At 44.2% G+C, this 21,687-nt stretch overlaps 1 protein-coding gene across 5 annotated transcripts in view; it reads right to left on the reverse strand.

Moving 5' to 3' along the window:
- Window positions 1-21,687, reverse strand: part of PHACTR3 (phosphatase and actin regulator 3) — a 194,838-nt gene that overhangs the window by 88,388 nt on the left and 84,763 nt on the right. For 2 of the 5 annotated variants that reach the window (XM_083447447.1, XM_083447443.1), the window contains exons 3-5: window positions 17,114-17,275; window positions 13,386-13,463; window positions 3,995-4,168 (exon numbers count right to left, since the gene is read on the reverse strand). In XM_083447447.1, the coding sequence (XP_083303573.1) occupies window positions 3,995-4,168; window positions 13,386-13,463; window positions 17,114-17,270 (409 nt within the window). In that variant the 5' untranslated portion in view covers window positions 17,271-17,275. The remainder of the gene's footprint in view (window positions 1-3,994; window positions 4,169-13,385; window positions 13,464-17,113; window positions 17,276-21,687) is intronic. The other 3 variants (XM_083447444.1, XM_083447445.1, XM_083447446.1) reach the window with 3 other exon arrangements.

Consider the following 21,687-nt stretch of genomic DNA (forward strand, 5'->3'; position numbering starts at 1 on the left):
ATAAAGCTAGTTACACAACTAAGCATTCAACTGAAAGCACAAAGGGTCAAACCAGGGATGGGATGTGCATGCAAGTCCACCCTCAACAATCTTGGGCATACTGGTTGCCCTGCAGACCTTTGCACAATTGGTGCAAAGGTCTGGAAGTGTGACTGAATGTGATTAGAAAGCTCTGCATTAAACAGGAGCCCAGGCTTATCAGAGTTTGCAATTGCAGGGAAAATTAAATCAGCCTTCCAGAAACTTGCCGATGGAGTGAAATGTTGCCGTCTATTTTAAAGTCTCTGTAGCGCATGGATGGGAGCCCTTGGAGTCCTCTGCAGGCCTTTCCTTGAGTACTTTGGACTAGCTGGAATATGACCTTGAATTTGTGGTAGAGCCTTTCACTTGCCTAGTAAGAGGATGGAGATATGTGACACATGAGTGCGTATAGAAGCCTCTGGCTTTTGCATGGCTGTAGTTTTCCAGTAGCCATTATTTTAAAACCTTTCCAAGATTAGTCTCCTCTACCTATTCCATATCCTCTATCCTCCTCCACCCCAAATGTGGGTTGCTCCTGCATAAGCTGTTCTGTAGCTCAATTATTTTTATTCTGGAACTCCTCCTGCTTTCATTTCATTTCTCTCCATTGCTTCTGCAATGAGAGATCCCTACTGTCTGATCCACTTGCTCCATCAAGGAAGTAAGCTGCTCTTTCGTAAGGAAAACCTGTGCAGCTGTTTCTGCTTTACCATCCTCTTCGCCTGCCTCCAGTGTGCTGCAAAATCTCCTCCACTCTGACCGACTGCGGGTGCTGTGCTCAGGAATTCCTACCAAACAACGATGCTTCCTACAAAGGCATCCATTTCAGGCTCAGCTGGGTGAAGAATTCTTCTGTCGGCGGAGCCAAATCCTCTTCGGGACTTGTCTCGGACCAGCCCAATTCATTCTCCTGCTTGTGGCAAAGGACAAGGTGGGACCTCCTGCTACCATTCCAACAGATGGCCTGACCACAATCCTTTTTAACATGATTGATAGGACAGCGTCCCCCACTGCATATAAGGACAGCTGCAGGGTAGCTTAGGGGCAACAGGAATGCGGCATGGCACCCACAGTTTAGCCTGTTCCTCACCTTTCAGCATCTGTCATCTGAGTCGGCCACCTTGCTCTGTCCAGCGGCCAGGTTGGCCATGCCTGAAGCAACCCTGCATCTGATGCTTGGTTGGGGCCTTTTGCTTCAAACCAAAGTCCTGGGTGTGTCTGATTAAACTGGAGAGGGGAGAGATCTCAGAAGACCTCAAACACCCATCTTGTTAGGTGGCATGGCTACCTGGTGGCTCCCTTCCTTTCAAGCTTTAGGTGAGCTAATAAGGGTTTCTCCTTTTTCCTGGCTTTCAGTTTGGTTTGGTCTCCCCCATTGACAATGCTTCAACTGTTTTATTCTGCTCTTGGTTTCATTGTATTTAGACTGGCTTTCATTGTCTTGTGAGCTGCATTTAGGACCCCAAAGTAGCATATAAATAGGCCTTCTCGGTGGGGGCACCCTGACAGTGAAATGCCCTCCCCCCGAAATGCTCACCTGGTACCTAAATTATGATCCCCTTGGCACCAGGTTGAGACTTCTTTGTTTCCCAGGTCATTTAATTTCAGTATGTTTTAGTGCGTTTAGATTTCAGCATAAATTGCCTTCTCTTTGGTTTATTTTAGGTTGGCTTCTAGATATTATGCTACTCTGTTTCTACATTGCTTTTCTTCATGTTTTATGTCAGTTCTATGTTTTTGTGGTGTTTCTGCAGAGATCGTTTTATAAATTGCATTGTATTTGTGTTTTTATTGATTTTTGCAAAATGCCCAGGGGGCTTTGGCCCACGGGTGGTCTAGAAATGATGGAAGTAAATAAAACAAATTCTATAAATGACAACAACCCAGCACTGAGGAAGATAAAAGATATTTGTTAACCCTGATTTGTTTCCTTTTGCCTTTAAGTGGTTATAAACAGTCTTTTTCATATCTCTGAGAATACTTTTATGCATTATAACCAACATGTTAAATCACTTCATGTGGAAGTTGTTTCACTGTAGTAAACAGTTAGTAGAATCGATCGTGTGGCTTTCTTCATGCCAATAAATATGCCTAAAATAAATTATCTCTTCTGCTACTTGCACTCTTTCACTGGAGCTGAGCTGTTCCACCTTACTGGGTTACCAAAGCCTGCTTTATTTACTTATTAGAGACATTTCTATAAAGCTCAGTTACTAAGCAGTATACATAAAAACCATCCACAGAACATGGGGCAAATAAAAATTATCATAACATCAAACACTCCCTTAAAATGCCTACTGGATCAAGAAATTCTTAGCTATGCACCTGAAGTTCCATAAGGAAAGTGTCTGTCTAATCAAAATTGGGAGGGAGTTCCACAGGCTTCGGCCCACTACACTGAATGCATGGCTTCTAATAGCTACAAGCCATGCAGCTGAGTCACCAACAGAGACTCCTCCAAAGATCTCAGTGATTGGGTTGGGATATAAGAGATCAGATGGTCCTTAAGCTTGTTAGGAGTTCAGCTGCACTCGAGTAGGACCCTGGCAGAGACACATGCCCAACTGGCATGTTCCCTCCCTCCTGGTCGGTCGTTTGGGAGCTTCAAAAGCTTTCTTCTGCCTGAACATCACAGTGACTGATGCCAACAGACACCAGCACATTTAGGGATCCACACAGTCTTCACAACATGCGTAACAGACCTCAGCAACTCAGCATTTTGGCTAATCTACTTTATTAACATATAAAAACACACGGAGCACTGCAACATGGCTCCCTCTCTCTCTAGCATCAGACAGCAAAGAGAAAGAACAAAGGACAATAGTCCCACTTCATGGAACGCAGTAACACAAACATCCTGTCTCCGTCACTTCCCACTTTGTGGAGTCAAAACATATACTGTCATGTGATAGACAACAATCCCATGACTGCAATCATGGAGCAGAAATTCTAACAAAGGATCTGGAACCCAAATTGTAAATTAATGCTAGAATCTTGAATCTGTCCTGGTTATATATGGGCTGCCAGGGCAAGCTTTTGAGCATTGGTGCTATGTGCTGGCACCAGTCTGTCTTCATCAACAGTCTAGCCACAGCATTTCGCACCAGCTAGAGCTTCCAGACCTGGTGCAAAGGTATATGGAACATGCACATGGAGCACACTGGAATAATCAGGCCTCTCTGAAAATGGCCACAGCTGGCTTACTAGCTGCAACTGGGAAAAGACACTCCTGAGACCATCATATGAGGCTTAATCGTTGTGTGAATGCCATGAATTGGAACAATTTAAAGGAGGCTCCAGTGGGTAGCCCTAACTCCAGAAACAGAAAATTATAAGAGAATGAAATAGTGGCACATCTAGTTCAGAGGTGGAGAAGCTGTGGCTTTCTAGATGTTATTGGACTCCATCAGTTCCAGCCAGCATGGTCAGAGGTACAGGTTTAGCATCCCTGATCCATGGGAAAATCTGTTATAACTAAACTGAGGTCCCATCTGCACTCTATATTTAAAGCAGCACCATGAATGGCCATGATTTCCCCTGAGAACAATAGGGTGCTGAGAATTGTTAGAAGACCCCTATTCCCCTCACAGAGCTACAACTCCCAGAGTGGTTTAACATTCAATCCCTCTTCATAGGGAACTTTGGGAATCAAAGAATCTGAGGGGACTAGGGGGTCTTCTTACAACTCAGAGCACCCTTAACAAACTACACTTCTCATCATTCCTTGGGGAAAGCCATGTGGCATGATACTGCTTTTAACGTGTAGTACAGAGAGGGCCTGAGCTGGACAATATGCTACCTCCAGTTACATACAGTCTTGTTCATAGTTGCTCTCAGTAAAATGGTTGAGAGCTTCTGGTCTCGGGAAGAAGAATAGGGCCAGCCCAACACTACATCCTACTGTGGCATCAAAGTGACGCAATTGCAGCTCAGCGGAATGGAAAGAAGGCCAATACCATTGCAAAGCCAATACCTGAATCTTCTCTCAGCTCTTCTGAATGCAGCTCCTCGCCAAGTGAGGTGGCATTGGTTGTGGCTGATATATGTTCCTGCCGCGTCTCTTCTGAGGTAAGTGCCTGGCATGTGGGGGATGAAGGGTCACTCAGCATTGCTCTGGTGGCACCAGTTGCTGCTTTGCTTTCAGAATCTAGGACACCATGACATTCTCTCATTAGTTAAACCATTAAGGATTTTCTGACGCCCACTTCCCATGCTACGGTTCTGAGTTAAAGGAGGGCCTCATTGGATGGTTCTCAGAAAACCAGCCTGGGAACCCCTGTTTTAAGGGTGCTGTATGCAGGTGCTCAAAACAAACCAATAAATGATGCAGTGCAGTGCCTCCATAGCAGTGCTATGGGATGGACTGCCGTGGAAGCATGCAGACTAGATATATACATGATGTCCTTAAATAAGTGCTGTAGGTGTTCTACATGAGATACAAACGCTTATCCATGTGTGGTGGAGGTGCAATGTTTGGAGGGAGGGGATAATGACAGGGAGATGATAGACAGACATTCCGGTATTTCTTCGCATGCTAGTAGAGCTCACAGTTATGCTATACAGATAGTGAGATTGGACTATGCAGTTAGGAACAGACTTAATTCTCATTACCTGGGGTCACCAAGCACAGAAACAGGCTTTAAGCATGGGCCCGAAACTTTGAAGGCCCAAGACATGATTTTCCTGCCTTAAGTGGATTCTAAATAGTGCTAGGCTAGGGCCAATGTGCTGACCATTCAGTCACCAAGTCCTGTCTTCATCTATCTTCCTCCTCCACATGGTTCTGCCTAAAGCATGTTATTTCATCCTGATGTAAGAACATAACAACAAACCCTGATGGATCAGACCAAAGGCCCATGCAGTTCAGCATCCTGTTCTCATGACGGGCAGCCAGATGACTATGGGAAGCCCATAAGCAAGACCTAAATGCACTAGCACTCACCCTACTTGTGACCCTACTTGCAACAGGCATTCAGAGGCATACTTCCTCTGACAGTGGACATAGAACATAGCTCTTGTGGCCAGCAGCCATTGATAACCTTAAAGGTAAAGGTAAAGGGACCCCTGACCATTAGGTCCAGCTTCTGGGTCATGTGGCCAACATGACTAAGCCACTTCTGGCGAACCAGAGCAGCACAGGAAACACTGTTTACCTTCCCGCCGGAGCAGTACCTATTTATCTACTTGCACTTTGACATGCTTTCAAACTGCTAGGTTGGCAGGAGCAGGGATCGAGCAACAGGAGCTCACCCCGTCACAGGGATTCGAACCGCCGACCTTCTGATCAGCAAGTCCTAGGCTCTGTGGTTTAACCCACTGTGCCACCCGTGTCCCTATTGATAACCTTACCTTTCATGAATTTATCTAATCCACATTAGAGGACCAGCTCTCAAACAGATTCACCAGTTTACTTTCTTGCATATATAGTGAGAACAAAACCCACATCATTTGGAAGCGCAATTGTGGTACAGGTGAAATGTATCCCTGAACATAAGTGGCCCATCTCTCACTGGCAAGGACTGGGGGAGGAATGAACTTTGACTTTGTGTGTGCAGAGCATACAGAAGTACACTGTATCTCCCTGGCTTCCTTGCTAGGCATTTTGCTAGGTTGAAATTAACTGAGTTTATAAGATATTTCCTCATCTTAGGCATGAGAATGGCCTTGTTGAATGCATTTCTTGTACGTTTTAAAGCAACTACTTAAGCTCTGCTTGCCTCTTGCCTCTTTCATGGCAGCTGGAGTGAAGTAAGCTGCGTAATGGAAGTTGAATTTCTTTCTTTCCATTACAGACCACTAGAGGAGACCATAGGATGCTTTTGATCACATAGAAGTTGAAGCGCCCGATAAGGGAGGTGCAAGGACAGAGCAAAGCAAAATAGCTCAAGGCTGTATGCTTCCCTTATTAGTGCATGTAGATATATCCCTACTCTCCCAAACTATTTAACCCAACTCCATGGGATTTATTTATTTTTTGCTTGCTTTTTATTAGTTTACTATCAACATGGTTCATATGATTACAGAACCATATGGGCGATTAGGGAATTTCTTAAAAAGCAAATGAGAAATCAGCACCAGGGACAGTTCCCTAAGTCTGAAAATACAACACGATGCAGACTGCAGCATGCGTTACAAAATGTATTCATAGAAGGCAAACTTGGGTAGGTATTAGCATGCAACACATGAAACAAGTAAGATTTGCCTTCTCTGTGCACATGTTAGAATGTAGCTATCAGACACACCTTTCCAGTATATGTACACTGAGTATACACAAACCAAAATCCCACAAAGAGTCTTGTGGCACCTTAAAGGCTAACAGATTTATTATGGCATAAGCTTTTGTTGACCACAGTCCCCATCAGCAGATGCAAGGAGTGACATCCCCAGATGTTACCTGACAGCTGATGACCTCATTCAATGCCTCTGATGAAATGGGTTGTACTCCTAAAATGATTATGCTATGCTAAATGTATTGGTCTTTAAATTGTCACAATACCCTTTGTTGTTTTGCTACAAGAGACCAATGTAGGCCATTTCTCTGGAAATTGTGTTTTTTAATGAAACAAAAACAAAAACAAAAAACTCTCAATGTATGTGATTGTCAGACATGACACATGTATTGCAAACTCAAAGAAGAGTGTTCCCTCCAAAAACTGTAAAATGTGAAGCCATGGAGAAAAAAACTAACCTATGATATATGCTGTTTTGATGTGAGAGCAGGTCTATAGTAGAATCATAGAATCATAGAATCATAGAGTTGGAAGAGACCACAAGGGCCATCGAGTCCAACCCCCTGCCAAGCAGGAAACACCATCAGAGCACTCCTGACATATGGTTGTCAAGCCTCTGCTTAAAGACCTCCAAAGAAGGAGACTCCACCACACTCCTTGGCAGCAAATTCCACTGTCGAACAGCTCTTACTGTCAGGAAGTTCTTCCTAATGTTTAGGTGGAATCTTCTTTCTTGTAGTTTGGATCCATTGCTCCGTGTCCGCTTCTCTGGAGCAGCAGAAAACAACCTTTCTCTCTCCTCTATGTGACATCCTTTTATATATTTGAACATGGCTATCATATCACCCCTTAACCTCCTCTTCTCCAGGCTAAACACGCCCAGCTCCCTTAACCGTTCCTCATAAGGCATCGTTTCCAGGCCTTTGACCATTTTGGTTGCCCTCCTCTGGACACGTTCCTGTTTGTCAGTGTCCTTCTTGAACTGTGGTGCCCAGAACTGGACACAGTATTCCAGGTGAGGTCTGACCAGAGCAGAATACAGTGGCACTATTACTTCCCTTGATCTAGATGCTATACTCCTATTGATGCAGCCCAGAATTGCATTGGCTTTTTGTCAGCCACTGACATTTTCCTATGTATAATTTAAATTACATAACATGTGTACACAATTTGATTTTTCTTTTAAAAAGGAAAAAATAAACCCAGCCTGGATCCATTTTCAGAAGACAGAAAGAAATATATATACTTCTGTTTTCGATACCTGTGTTTCCCATGCACAAGCTTACATGGGAGTCACATTTTTTAAAAATCACCTTTACTGTGTGTTGATCTGACATGATAGAATCCCAAATAATTCAGAAGATAGAGGTGGTGGAGGAATCTATTAGGCCAGTGTAAATAATATACTGAGGGTTGAGAATCCTTCATTATTTTCTGCTCCAAGCCAGAGCGTTGCCATGTTTTCCTTACTGAGACTGCTCTTCCTTCAACCTCCCTGCCTCAGAAATAATAGGCTCAGCACTATAATCCAAACCAAAGCAATTACTGGAAGAGGAACATGGGTGAGGAACCTGGAATGATCTGCGGCCAGAGAATTCACATCCCTCCATTTGAGACACCCTTCATCAGAAGCTGATGACAAGACCGGCTTATCCTTGTTACTATTTCATTACAAGTTTCTGGAGAGGTGATTGAAAGGAGTTTCTATGGAGCTCAACTCCCACTCCCCCCCCCCCCCCCCCGTTTCATCAAGGGCACTCAGACCCAGCATTTCACACTGCTTGCAATCTGAGGACATGGGGAAACCTAGTCTGCATGCTGCAGAGCTCCCAGTGCAACATTTTTATAGGCTGAGCTCGCCCACTCTGCCTCGTAATCACGTTCGGAGAAAAGTTACTGTTCTTAAAATAGCCTTTGCAGCAGCACAGTTGCTATGATACGCTGCGAGGAGGGAGAGAAGGGAGTTCATTGCCTACGTTTCAACTCATTGTGAAGCCAGCCCATACATAGTCATTGGCATATTAACTGCCACCCGCATTGTTTGCTGCCCGTGTCTTTTGTCTTTCCTTTCTTGTGCACTATAAAATCTGGTCGTTTGGGTGACACCCTACACTTTTGTAGCAGAGACAAGCTGCAGAAATGTGGGGAGGGGAGGAATCCCCATCAACGTTTACTTTGTATTCTGAAGAGCCATATGAGAAAAGTGGTCCTGTGGTGTTTACAAGGGAAGCAGTGGCATGGGTTTTGAAGGCAAGCAGCGTAGGTGGTGAGGCACGGGTGGCGCTGTGGGTTAAACCACAGAGCCTAGGACTTGCCAGTCAGAAGGTCAGTGGTTCGAATCCCCGCAATGAGGTGAGCTCCCGTTGCTCGGTCCCTGCTCCTGCCCACCTAGCAGTTCAAAAGCACGTCAAAGTGCAAGTAGATAAATAGGAACCGCTCCAGCGGGAAGGTAAACGGCGTTTCCGTGTGCTGCTCTGGTTCGCCAGAAGCAGCTTAGTCATGTTGACCACATGACCCGGAAGCTGTATGCTGGCTCCCTTGGCCAGTAAAGCAAGATGAGCACCGCAACCCCAGAGTCGGTCACGACTGGACCTAATGGTCAGGGGTCCCTTTAGCATTGGTGGTGCAGGAGGTGAGCAGATCTGTAGCTCAGAATACAGTATCTGCTCTGCATGCAGAAGGCCTCAGATTCAGGCCCTGGCATCTCCAGGTATGGCTAGGGAAGACTCCTGCCTGAAACCTCAGACAGCTATTGCTAGTCACTGTTGGCAGTATGTGTGGTGTCAGATGCATGCAGGAGAAGTGAGTGAAGATGTGCAGCACAGCGCACCCTCCTGGCTTACGAAGAGAGAGCTGGAGGCCATGCAGGTGCATCAGCAGAGTCCATCCTTCCAGTGTCTCCCCCTTCTGGTAAGTAACAGGGATGTCACTGCTGGGAGGTCAAGGGCAACAGCCACTCCTGGATGTGTGTAAGTGAGAGAAAGAGCGAGACAGGGAGCGAGGGAAGGAGAGCTGTATCTGTGGTCTGTATGCATGTGAACTCATGCATGTGCATGAGTGTGTGGTGTGTGAGAGACAGGGAATATAAGAATATAAGAACCCTGCAGGATCAGGCCAGTGGCCCATCTAGTCAGTCAGTCAGTTTTATTGCACATAGCCAAAAGCTGCCGCAATGTACACAAAATCCTTCAACAATTAAAAGAAAATATGCTGGATTGATACAAAAAACTTAAAACATTTATGTTGTCAAGACATTACCCACTCTAAACAGAACTACCTTAATCTACAAATTAAGACATTAAACAATAATATTTATAAGCTAAAATTATCACATGGCCACTAATATATTTTAAAATGATGTTAATTAATAGAGTGTGCAATTATATTCGGAGTTTGGTGATAAGGATAAAATATAGCTTGATGTAGATAGGGTCAAATAAATTCATCTCCTTTACAGTTGGTGGCTATCTTGGCTATATAATTTGCTCTAATTTTCCTAGCGGCAGTTGCAAAGAGTGCTACACGCCAGGTCACATGTGTCTGCGAGGAGATATAAAATCATGTCAGAGGGGTTCTGGCCAGGGGACTTTGTCATTATAGGTGCTAAAAATCTTTCTCTTGCTTCATAATATAAGGGGCAGCGCAAGATATAATGCATAAGGTACTCTATTTCAGGACATCCTCTAAGGCAAACACGTTCGTTTGTTGGTATGCCTCTGTGTCTCCCATCGGCCCATCTAGTCCAACATCCTTTTTCTCACAGTGGCCAGCCAGATGTCTATAGGAAGCCCCCAAGCAGAAGCTGAATGCAATAACATGTCCTCCACCTGCAGTTCGCATCAACTGATATTGTGGCTAGCAGCCAGGGATACCCCTCCATGAGAGAGTTAGTGTGGAGTGGCCTCAACTGTTTGGACCATGCCCATTATGGATTATTCAAACAAAGAATGCAGCCTTTAAGCCAAAAAAAAAAAAAAACCTAGCTAGCCACTCCTGAAGTACAGGTCAAGTAAGCGAAGGGGAAATAGGTCCTTGGACATGGCAAGATGGGGAAATTTAAGGAGAGGTGAAGGAGAGGACACGGGAGCCACACAGAAAGAACAAGCAAAAATGACAGAGGCAGTAGCTTATTCTTCAGACAAAGCATCCACTGAGAGAAAAAGAGATGGACAAAGAGGGGTGGGGATTCATTCGGGTGGACAGGGACAGGGAGGAGATGCACGAGAAGGGCTAGTTTTTGGATTCTGGAAATCCCCCTGAGCCTAGCAAAGGATCTCTGGTTGATGGGACTGTGTTCTAGTTTAGCTCCTGGAACCCGAAGTATAGTGCTCTCCCTTCCAGGGCCAGTCCAATATATTTTGATAGCAGAGTTTCTCTACCTTCCATCCAACCCACATGGAGATGATAATTCCTCTCTTCCTCTATATGCCCCACATCATAGTGCTGCCTGAAGATGGTTGCTTCGCTCTGTTTCCGCCAACACCGCCCCTGATACACAGCATTTCCTAAGACATGCTGAACTCTCTGCAGTTGGACTTCAGGTGCTTCACATTGGATTAGATGCATCTCTCTCTCTCTCTCTCTCTCTCTCTCTCTCTCTCTCTCTCCCAATTTATAATTTATTAGGATTATTACAATAGAACAGCCCATTCTTCATTCCTTCTTCCCACTCTTAGCTTCCCTCCTTCCAACCTCACACCCTCTTTTTTTAAAAAAATAAAAATAAGAAAAAATAAAAAATAGGAACCGTATTTTCACCTCTGAGAATTCAGTTCTTCAGTATACTATACAGCATCCTGGTTTGCATGCTCAGATAAGGGTTAGGAGTCTCAGTGGTCTTCTGGGCTCCCATCTGTTAAGTTCCATCCCTGCATTGTCTTCCCACTGCTTCTAGCTGTGGGCATTACTCAGTTAAGAGCTAAAAAAAAAATGTCACCCAAAATCTCTCCGAAGCTTGACTTTTTACTGCATTTCTAGATATTATCTGGTCACTTTTGTGCATGAAGCCAGGAGGAAAAGGAAGCATCAGAAACACCACCAAGGGGATCCAATTTGGGCACAAACATTTTGATACTTCAGCACAATGTCCTTTAATCAACTATGTTTCTATATACTTTTAAATGTATTTAAACAGCTTCAAAGCCGAGAAGACTGTAATGTTTATGTAACGATATCTGAAGCTTTTTGTATTCTCAGCTCTTCACTGGATGCCTGATCTTGCACGCTATAAATTTGCAGGAGCTGATCGCAACTCCGCAACAAAATTGTTCAGTTTATTGAGACCCCTTTCGGGTGTCTGTTAAGGAAACCTACAGATCTGATAATTATTGTTCATTCTTCAGTGCAGTTACCTCCAATTTTGCATTTTAAAGCTGTAATCATATCTGCATTTATGTCATACTTTAAAGTGCTTGAAACACTTTGCACAGATCATCTCAGAAATTCCTGCAAACACAACTGGAAGTTGTCATATACTACGTATGGTCTCAGGTGGTAGGATTTTGTGTTTTCGGTGCAATAAGATAATGCAACAGTAATGCAGTTTACACTGGGCTTGTGGTACTACAAGAGAGCAAGGCAGCACTCTTTAATCCTAGTGTGCCACTGACCTCTGCGCCTCCACCCAAGTAAAACCACAGGAGCCAATCAGAAGCAGAAAAGCAAGTGGAACAGCATGCCATCAGCCATGTGTGATTTAGTTGAGATTCCTGCATTGCAGGGGGTTGGATTAGATGACCCTTGAGGTCCCTTCCAGCTCTACAATTCTATGATTCCACTTTTAGTGACTGGCACTCCTCTGGTACAACAGAAGCTCCAGCACCTTCCAAGATTTAATGCACTTTGCTGAGCGTAATAATGCAGATCTGTCAACCGCAAACCCTTGCATTAAAACAGTGCTTAATTGCAAAAGATGAGGATGTAACTGCTGCGTACCTAGGAACAGGCTTATGGACAGTTCTTTAAAAAGACATTGTGGGTGAATTTTAAACAGAGGTTAATAAACAGCATGTGTTACTAAAACTGTAAAGTAAACCCCCCGAGACTCAAGGCATCCATCGTGTTGGGAAGGAAGAACATGGATCATGCTAGATTGCTCTTGGCATCCCATTATTCAAACTCTCCTGCCTAGACAAACGGGGTTTCATTGTAAATTTGCTCACTCAAAGCTTTCTTTGGCAACATAGGACCATGGCAAAGATGAGAATGAAACAAAAAACAACACCCCAGTTCTTGCTCTTCTCTTCTCCAGAGATGTTTGGAAGAGAAGAGGAAAGTGGAATAGAGGAGAAGGCAAATGTGTGATGGAGTCAACGGTGTAACCACGCAAGCCATGCCAATGACAGAGCAGAGGTGCAGAAATTATTGGCCAAAAAATGATACACGAGTTTCCTCGCTTCTGTTTGTTTTAAATATTGAACGAGAAATGGGTTAACCATTAGAGTAAGGCACGGATGGGGAACCTGTGGCCCTCCAGATGTTGCTGGACAACATCTTCCATCATCTAAGGCCATTGGCCATGTTAGCTACAGCTGATGGGAGTTAGAATCAGGATGGTGTAGTGGTTAGAGTGTTGGACTAAGACTTGGGAAACCAGGCTTCGAATCTTCACCCAGCCATGAGGTTCAGTGAGTGACCTTGGGTGAGCAGCTTCCTCTCAGCCTAACGTGCGTCACAAGGGTGTTGTGAGGATAAAGTGGGTAGGGGAAGGACCATCTACATCACTTTGTGCACCTGGAAGGAAAGGTGGGCTGTGGGATATAATATCTGGAGGGACTTCAGAAAACTTCGCAGAAATTGGAGGATGGTTTCTCAGCATGTATGTGTGTTGCATGTGGGTTTTACAGGGAAAAAATGTGTTGTTGTTGTTATTTTGATGTAATGTTAACATGGCAAAATGTCTTCCAAGCTGAAAATCACTTATAAAATCATCTATACATATGCCTTCACTATAGACAGAAGGAAAGCACAGGAGGAAGGGCATTAGTCTAGACCCCCTTCATTGTTCTCCCTGAGTGCTAAAGTACGTATCTAAAATAATTGATTTGTTTGTTTGTTTTAAACAGTGAGATCCCTTCCAGTTTCCTATGGCAAGGAGTGGGGGGGAATAAAAATACAAAGATTGTTTTCACTTGCCTTGTTCCATAATTTCCAGCAGGCCTTTCTTAATAAGTTCGTCCCGACCTTGCCTTGTGGTTGTCTTCTTCTCTAACACTGCAAAAAGGGGTGGTGTGGGGTGAGCATGATCAACATGGAACATCAGAGCAGACAGAGCGTGGAAATGAAGAACACAGGAAGCCTGCATGAATGGGTGAAGGATGTCAAGCTTGAAGGATGGCACAGCAAGTGAGAGGTTAAATGCAGTGTCTCTCTTTCCCACCCTCCCTACCTCCCATTGATCAGACTGCCTTACCCGTTCTTAACTTTTGTATCCCATCCTTCTTCCAAGATCTTTAGGGCAAATGGACATGGGGGATAATCCTGAAGTCAACCAATGACCTCATGGTGGAATAGGGACTGGAACCCAAAGCCTTCCAGATCCAGCCCTCTGTTGACTACGCCACAATAGCTTGAAGGATCACACAGACACACAGGAAGTCCCCATCTCTCCTCCCAGCATCTCACATGCTTTGAATCATGACTCAAAGACTTGGGCAAGTTCCCTAGTCCAATTCTCCCCACAACCCCGGAGCAAAAGACATAGCAAGAAAGGCTTGGATCCTGTGATACTATGGAATGATGCTACGTCAGAGAATTGTAGGAAGTCCAAAATGGCATTTGCATCATAGTTTCCCACTGTAGATGATGTCCAACAGACCATACTCTGTTGGAGGGGACAGGGTGTTGCTCAGAGCTGAATGTCTGATGTTGGAGACAAACTGGGGACAAATAACCTCATTTCGCTCCATAAGCAGGTTTCTAAAACATAAGAAAAGCTTTGCTGGATCAGGCCAGCAGCCCATCTAGTCCAACATCTTTTTCTCACAGGGGACAACCAGTTGCCTATGGAAAACCTGCAAGCAGGAACCAAGTGCAAGAACATTCTCCCTTCCTGTAGTTCTTTCCCAACAATTGGTATTCAGAAGTTTTCTGTCTCCAACAGTTGAGGAACCATGGTTAGTAACTAGCCCCACCCTTCTATGAATTTGTCCAACCCTCCATTCAAGCCATCCAAACTGGTGGCTATCATTTCTCCCTGTAGGAATGAATTCTGTAGTTAAGCTATGTACACTTTGAAGAAATACTTTTTTGGTCTATCCTGAACCTTCCAACATTCAGCTTCCCTAGATGTCCATGATTCTGGACAGTTGAGACAGACTGCCAGGCTAGATGGAATTCTGATCTTATCAAGCAAGGTAATGTTTATGCTAAAGCCGGGCTTTTTTTTTCAGCTGGAACTCGCCGGACTCAGTTTTGGCACCTCTCAAGTGGGCATTCATGGTGAGTTCCGGCACCTCTTTTTTCTAGAACAATAGTACAGTCGTACCTTGGAAGTCAAACAGAATCTGTTCTGGAAGTCCGTTCAACTTCCAAAACATTTGGAAACCAAAGGTGTGGTTCTAATTGGCTGCTTCTACAGCCAATTGGAAGCCATGCAACCTGTGTCAGACATTCAGGTTCCAAGATAACGTTAAAAAACCAGAACACTCACTTCCGGGTTTCGAACATTCGGGAGCTGATTTGTTCGGGAGCCAAGGCATTTGAGATCAAATATAGGACTGTACTGTGCTAAAGTTAGTTTTGCAATGCCAGGACATAAATAATTCCCCTAGCAGCCTTCCAGGATGGTTTTTGGGGAAAGAATTCTACAATATTTGTGTACTATGGGGGGGGACCCAAACCAGAGTGGATCCCACTAGCCTTTCCCCATCCTGACAGTGTGGCCTCTGCATTTCCTAACGGAAAGAACAAGGAAAAGACACACAGCTGGATGGAACCACAAGTCTTGCTGAGAGAAGTTCAACGAGGAGCTAAATGCAAGCAGGAAAAGCTCATTTTGGCTCATAGCTTGCTGTGGAGCCGCATAATAACAGCTTGACTACTCCAGTAACTGCTTGTAAGAATTCCTAACCTTTGTTTCCTTTCAGCTAGGCAGGGCCTAGCAACGCTTATTAAGGCCCGTTTTCAGCTCTGTTGAAAAGGGATAACAAGCAGCAGGGATATTGAGGGAGGGGGCAAAACCCCCACCTCCGTATTTTAGACCATATGTGGTCGCATTCCTCAGGGCTGTCAATATTTCTGGCCAACTCATTGGTTCTGCAATGAGTCACTGTCATTATAAACCAATCATTAGGTCTAGCTACTAAATACGCTATGAGTTCTCCTGTGTTAATATGAGGTATTCAAAATCACTTTTAAATAATCCTAAAATACAGAAGTTTTAATTCGTGTGTTTTTTCTTGTTTTGCAACTGAATCCTTAATCCTTGGCCTTTAAGCCTTACTGAGCATCGTGACTTTCTTCGTCCTCACTCCCCACAAACACTTTTTGCAGTAAAAATGCTATTTCTGACCACAAGGTTGCTCGCTTATTATTTATTTAAGTATCTGCCCTTTCTTTTAATCAAAGGGCTAGTGAGATATACAGCATTTCTAAAAGAACAGAAATCTAAGCCAGAAAGATAAATTATAACTGGTATATATTTAAATTGATTTGGGGGGGGGGTGTTTCATGATACCTGTGAAGGCCTTCATTTGCATTCCTGGGCAACGGCCCCTGACTTTGAGGGGGGAAATCAGTACCCATAAAAACAGTGGTTCTCAACCTTTTTGAATCCATGGTGCCCCTGACTAACCACATCCTTTCTGCAGCTCCCTTGTGGGAGCCACTTATACTGGGGTTCCACTACAGAAGGTGTATAAGTGTGGATTCCCCCATTCTGCCCCCCCATACCCCCCATGCCTTAACCAGAGGGGGGTGACTGGAAAAAGCCACCATGAGGTGATATTTTTCCTGCCAAACAGTGCATGCATTCAGCCTTAAACTCTCATAACCAGGGCCTTGATGGCTCTGTGATAAACTTTGAAGGAAGAAAAAGGAAAAAATCTGTAGGAAGGAAGCCTGGATTCTGTAGCAAGCAAATATTTACATTATCAATGTTTTTTTGCTTAATTTATTCAGTTTCTCCCAGTCTGTAGGAGGAACTCAGAACTACACATGGCAAGTTATGGTAAAAGGTAAAGGGCCCCTGGACAGTTAAGTCCAGTCAATGGCAACTTTCAGGCCAAGGGAGCCAGTGTTTGTCCACAGACAGTTTCCCGGGTCATGTGGCCAGCATGACAAAACTACTACTGGTGCACAAAGGACTGTGACGAGTGCCAGAGTGCACGGAAACGCCGTTTACCTTCCCACTGCAGCAGTACCTATTTATCTACTTGCACTGGTGTGCTTTCGAGGTTGGCAGGAGCTGGGACAGAGCAATGGGAGCTCACTCCGTCGCAGGGATTCGAACCGCCGACCTTCCGATCAGCAAGCCCAAGAGGCTCAGTAGTTTAGACCACAGTGCCACCCACGTCCCTAGGAAGCATGTTAAACCCTTCCCATGACCACCCGAAATCCCCTGAACAGCCAAGCTCCTGTGCTTTCTTCAGGGACTACCTACAGAATTTCAAGCCTATCTCTGCTATCATGGGGGGATTAAAACTTGCTTTTAAAATAATAAAAACTGATACTCTCAAAAAGCCATGTTTTGCGATCTACGGAACATTTCTCTGCTTTTTCTGCACTTGACTATACACAGCCCAGCTTATGCTTTACAAATGTGATCTTCTCTTATGACAAGCAAATCCTGCCCTCTTTTTTTTTTTTTTGCCATAATACATGTTCCTGGCCAAAGTAAAAATAAATATATTTCCCCCACTTACCTGCTGACGTCTGTTTTAGTTTCTCGTTTTTCTTTTTCCTCCATTTCCATGGCTTGAAGATCCTGCCCAACGTGGCCAGCTTGCTGTTCCTTCGGACGGGAGGAGTTCGAATCCCTGAAACCAGATATTCAGAACGCACTGCAGGGGACGGATCCATCTCCTCTGAGAAGGGAGGGGAAACAGAATGGATGGTTAAAGAAAATGAGAGAAATGTTGAACAGGCTGAAGTGCATCAAGGTTTGATATCAAGAACAGGGCCGGATTAAGCAAGAATGTTCTTAGGGCATCAAGGTAAGGGGACACAATAGAAAATATCCATTGCCAGATTTTTAACATTAATGGTCACAAATTGCTCAAGCTGAGTGTTCATTTTCTCAGTTGAAGTACAGTGGTGCCTCGCAAGATGAAAAGAATCCGTTCTGCGAGTCTCTTCGTCTTGCAGGTTTTTTTGTCTTGCGAAGCAAGCCCATTAGCGGCCTAGCGGATTAGTGCTATTAGCGGCTTAGCGGGCTTAGCGGATCAGCTGATAAGCGGCTTAGCGGATCAGCTGTTAAGCGGCTTGGGAAAAAGGGGGGGGGGGGAGGAAAAAAAACCCGCAGGAACTCGCAAGACATTTTCGTCTTGCGAAGCAAGCCCATAGCAAATTTGTTTTGCGAAGCACCTCCAAAACGGAAAACCCTTTCGTCTAGCGGGTTTTCCGTCTTGCGAGGCATTCGTCTTGCGGGGCACCACTGTATATTTTAAAAACCCAACAGAACAACAACTAATAATAATATTAATAATAAATTTTTATTTATACCCTGCCCTTCCTGGATCAAAAACCGGGCTCAGGGTGGCTAACAACAAATTTAAAACACTTAATTGTAAAAGCAGTATAAAATACAGTATAAAAACATGAATAACAATAAAATTCAAAATTCAGAAATCAATTTAGGGGAAATAAGCATTAGATAACCCCCAGGGCTAGCTGGCTGAATTGGTCCTACTTGAGCCAGGGGAGAATTAGTTGTGGGGTCTCAGAGCAGATAATCTTCATAAAATCTTCATAAAACTATGAACCAAGGCAGCCTGGATGCCTTCTCTCTACTAAGTATAGAAGCAGACGTGTTATGTAAGACTAGTTTTAAGGATTTGATCAAAGACTTTGCAGTTAGAAAAAGTAAGAGATTTTTCTACCAAATATAAATAAAGTAGAAGTATACAAAAACAAAAAAAACCAACATCATTATTTTCCATCTTGCTTGTTTCATTTTGAAAAATATGATTTTATTTTATGGTTTATTATTGCTTATATTTTGAATAAGATATATTGGGGGGGGGGGCACCAAAATCTTTTAAGTGCTGAGGGCCTCTAAAGGTCTTAATCTGGCCTTGATCAAGTAGGACCAGGGGGCACTATTTTCTGCAATAGACTGATATCTAAGTTGCAGCAAGAAAGGCAACAAGATAACATGCGGAGTTGCTGCCCAAATTCTACCTCAAGTGAAATTTCAGGTGAAACTCTACCTGAACCTCAAAGAAAATGTTGGCTTGTTTGTCAGGCGTGGCTATTGGTACCATCAGCTATGATTAGCCTTTGGGGGAAGTCCCTAGAGTATCTGCTATTCCACACACAAAACTACAATTCCTAGAGTGGTCTAACACTCAGTTCTTCTTCCCAAGGCACTCTGGGAATTGCAGCTCTGTGGGAGGAATAGGGGTTTCCTAATAACGCTGAGCACCATTAGCAAACTACAGCTCCCAGGATTCTTTGGGAGAAGCCATGACGGTCTAATGCAGACCCTCCAAGTGTCCTTATTTTCCAGGGGTGTCACTGATTTAGAGAAGCCGTCCCAGTTTCTGATTTGATCCTGGAATGTCATGCTATTCCTTAGGACGTCCCTATTTTCCTTGGAGGAATCTTGGAGGGTATGGAGTTAGCTGAACCCCGAGCCATCTGAAAGCAAACCTGTATAGGGAAGGGTTGTTTTTTTTAATGTTTTATTGTGTTTTTATATATGTTGGAGGCTGCCCAGAGCTGCTGGGGCAACCCAATAAGATGTGTGGGGTATAAAGAGTAAAATTATCAGTATGGAATGGGATGTCCCTATTTTCATCAGAGAAATGTTGGAGGGTATTTCAATGTGGTATCACAGTGCTTTCAGTGTATGCTGTGAGTGTGGCCTATGGCAGGGCATTGTGGGAAATCTAAAATGTCTTCTAGCTTCCCATTGCAGATCATACCAGTACTGATGGCCACTGCTGCTTCCAGTACCATACCTAAGCTCTCCAGAGGCGGGTAATAATGTTCAAGAAGTCCAGCAGACAATGTTTTGCTGGACAGAAGGCTGATCGCAGAAGAATTGATGCTTTTGAATTATGCTGCTGGAGGAGACTCTTGAGAGTCCCATGGACTGCAAGAAGATCAAACCTATCCATTCTTAAGGAAATCAGCCCTGAGTGCTCACTGGAAGGACAGATCCTGAAGCTGAGGCTCCAATACTTTGGCCACCTCATGAGAAGAGAAGACTCCCTGGAAAAGACCCTGATGTTGGGAAAGATGGAGGGCACAAGGAGAAGGGGACGAAAGAGGATGAAATGGTTGGACAGTGTTCTCGATGCTACCAGCATGAGTTTGACCAAACTGTGGGAGGCAGTGGAAGACAGAAGTGCCTGGCATGCTCTGGTCCATGGGGTCACAAAGAGTCGGACACGACTAAACGACTAAGCAACAACAACAACAACAAACACTCAGTTCTTCTTCCTAAGGAACTCTGGGAATTGTCACTCTGTGAAGGGAAATGAGGATCTCCAAACAACTTTCTGAACCAATAACAAACTACTGTTGACGTGTAGGTGGGTTCGCACGAGGCAAGACACAGTGATAACAGCAAGAACCTTTATGGAACTAACAGAACTGGACAACAGGGGCAAAGCAACTGCTTATATACATTTCCAAAGGTCTGTGCCACTCCCACTCCCAACGTGATTGGCTGTCTAAACTCCCAAGCTGCGAATCATAACTCAGAGTTTAAGGGCCAATGACAGAGGCCCAAATCCTGAATTGTTGGATATCGTGTATCGAATCAGAACACAGGGGCTCAGAATCCTTAGTCTAGACTCAAGCTCAGGCAAACACAGACCACTGAATACATAACGACAGTCTTCATAATTCTGGAGGCGGTGGGGGAGGGGAGAGCCACAGCTGTTTATCATACTACTTTATAGTACAGATGGGGCCTCAGACTCTATGGATCTATACATGGAACGGGAATATGACTGGATACCAAACCTCAGCCAGTGTCTATAGCTCCAAGAAGCCGCTATTGACTAGTCCTGCCAAGATCCTCTCCCTTTGCCACATTTGTTTCTAGACAGAGCTCATTTTCACACTTAATAATAGGTCCTCATATGACTATCAATTTCATTAATAGCAAGGAAGCAATGCTGGGGCAGTAAGTAATAAAGACAGCTCAGTGGCAGGCATCTTCCAGCCAGTATCTTGAAAGAGAATAGCAGAGCTCCATAAATAATGGTTGTGGGTAGCATTGCTAGGATATATATGTGGGTGTACACACATTAATTCTCAAGTGCATAGCGAGCATCCGTCACCCACGATGTCACGAGCCGGGGAATTATAAGGCAATTTGCATATTTATTTCAACAACCCATAAAATTTAAATGAATGATATGGAACACATTTCCAAGCCATTTGTTTCTGGGATAATAACTTCATAATAATTTGCGTTGTGAATACCGCATTTAAAACAAACAGCCTTATATGATCAATTTCATTTTATAAAGGTGGGGAGGTGGGAATGCAAGGAAACTAAATAATGCTTTTAGAGCTTAATGGGGAGGCCAGCCTTTCAAGAAAAATGGAATTATTATGGTTTTAAAGTTTGGCAGGTGCCTGTGTAGTAAGCAGCTCTTGCACAGAAGCAATTATGCCTCTAATTTTTTTGCGGGTGGGGGGAAATGGTTGATAAGACAAAGATGAATGGGTAAATAAGAGACAGTTTGAATTCATCGTCTCATTAGTGGAAGTGATCTAAAAATATTTTCAGTCTTCAAGTACAATGGAAAATTGGTGATGGGGAAAATGCAGGATAAAATCATGATATAAATGGATATGAACGGTTTGACTTCTAGGAGAAGTCAAAAGATTATGAATACAAACCAATATGTTTATTAGGAGAAAGCCCCATTGTGTTTAACAGAGCTTACTCCCAGATAAATAGCCTGGCACTCTTCCCCTGGCGTTGGAGGAACCGGAGTGGGGTCATGTTGGTGGCAAGGGCTGGGGTACCACAGCGGAATCCTTCCCACACTGCACCCCATGCCCTGTCGGGCACGTACACCCACCCCACCCTGGTGCACGCACACACCCATCTGATATGCGTGTGTGGAACCTGAAAGGCTGAGAAGGACCTCAGGAACCCAAGACGGCTTGTGTCAGACTCTGAACAGAGAAGGGAAAGAGGACTCTGGCAAAAAGGCTGTTGTGAAAATGACAAGTTGCAAGGGAATTGTGGCCACATCCCCTAATTTACAGTCTATTTGAAGGAGCCCTCAATTTCAAGAGCCATTCAGCC

Source organism: Podarcis tiliguerta (genome assembly GCF_965153285.1).
Source record: "Podarcis tiliguerta genome assembly, chromosome: 6".
NCBI lineage: Eukaryota > Metazoa > Chordata > Lepidosauria > Squamata > Lacertidae > Podarcis > Podarcis tiliguerta.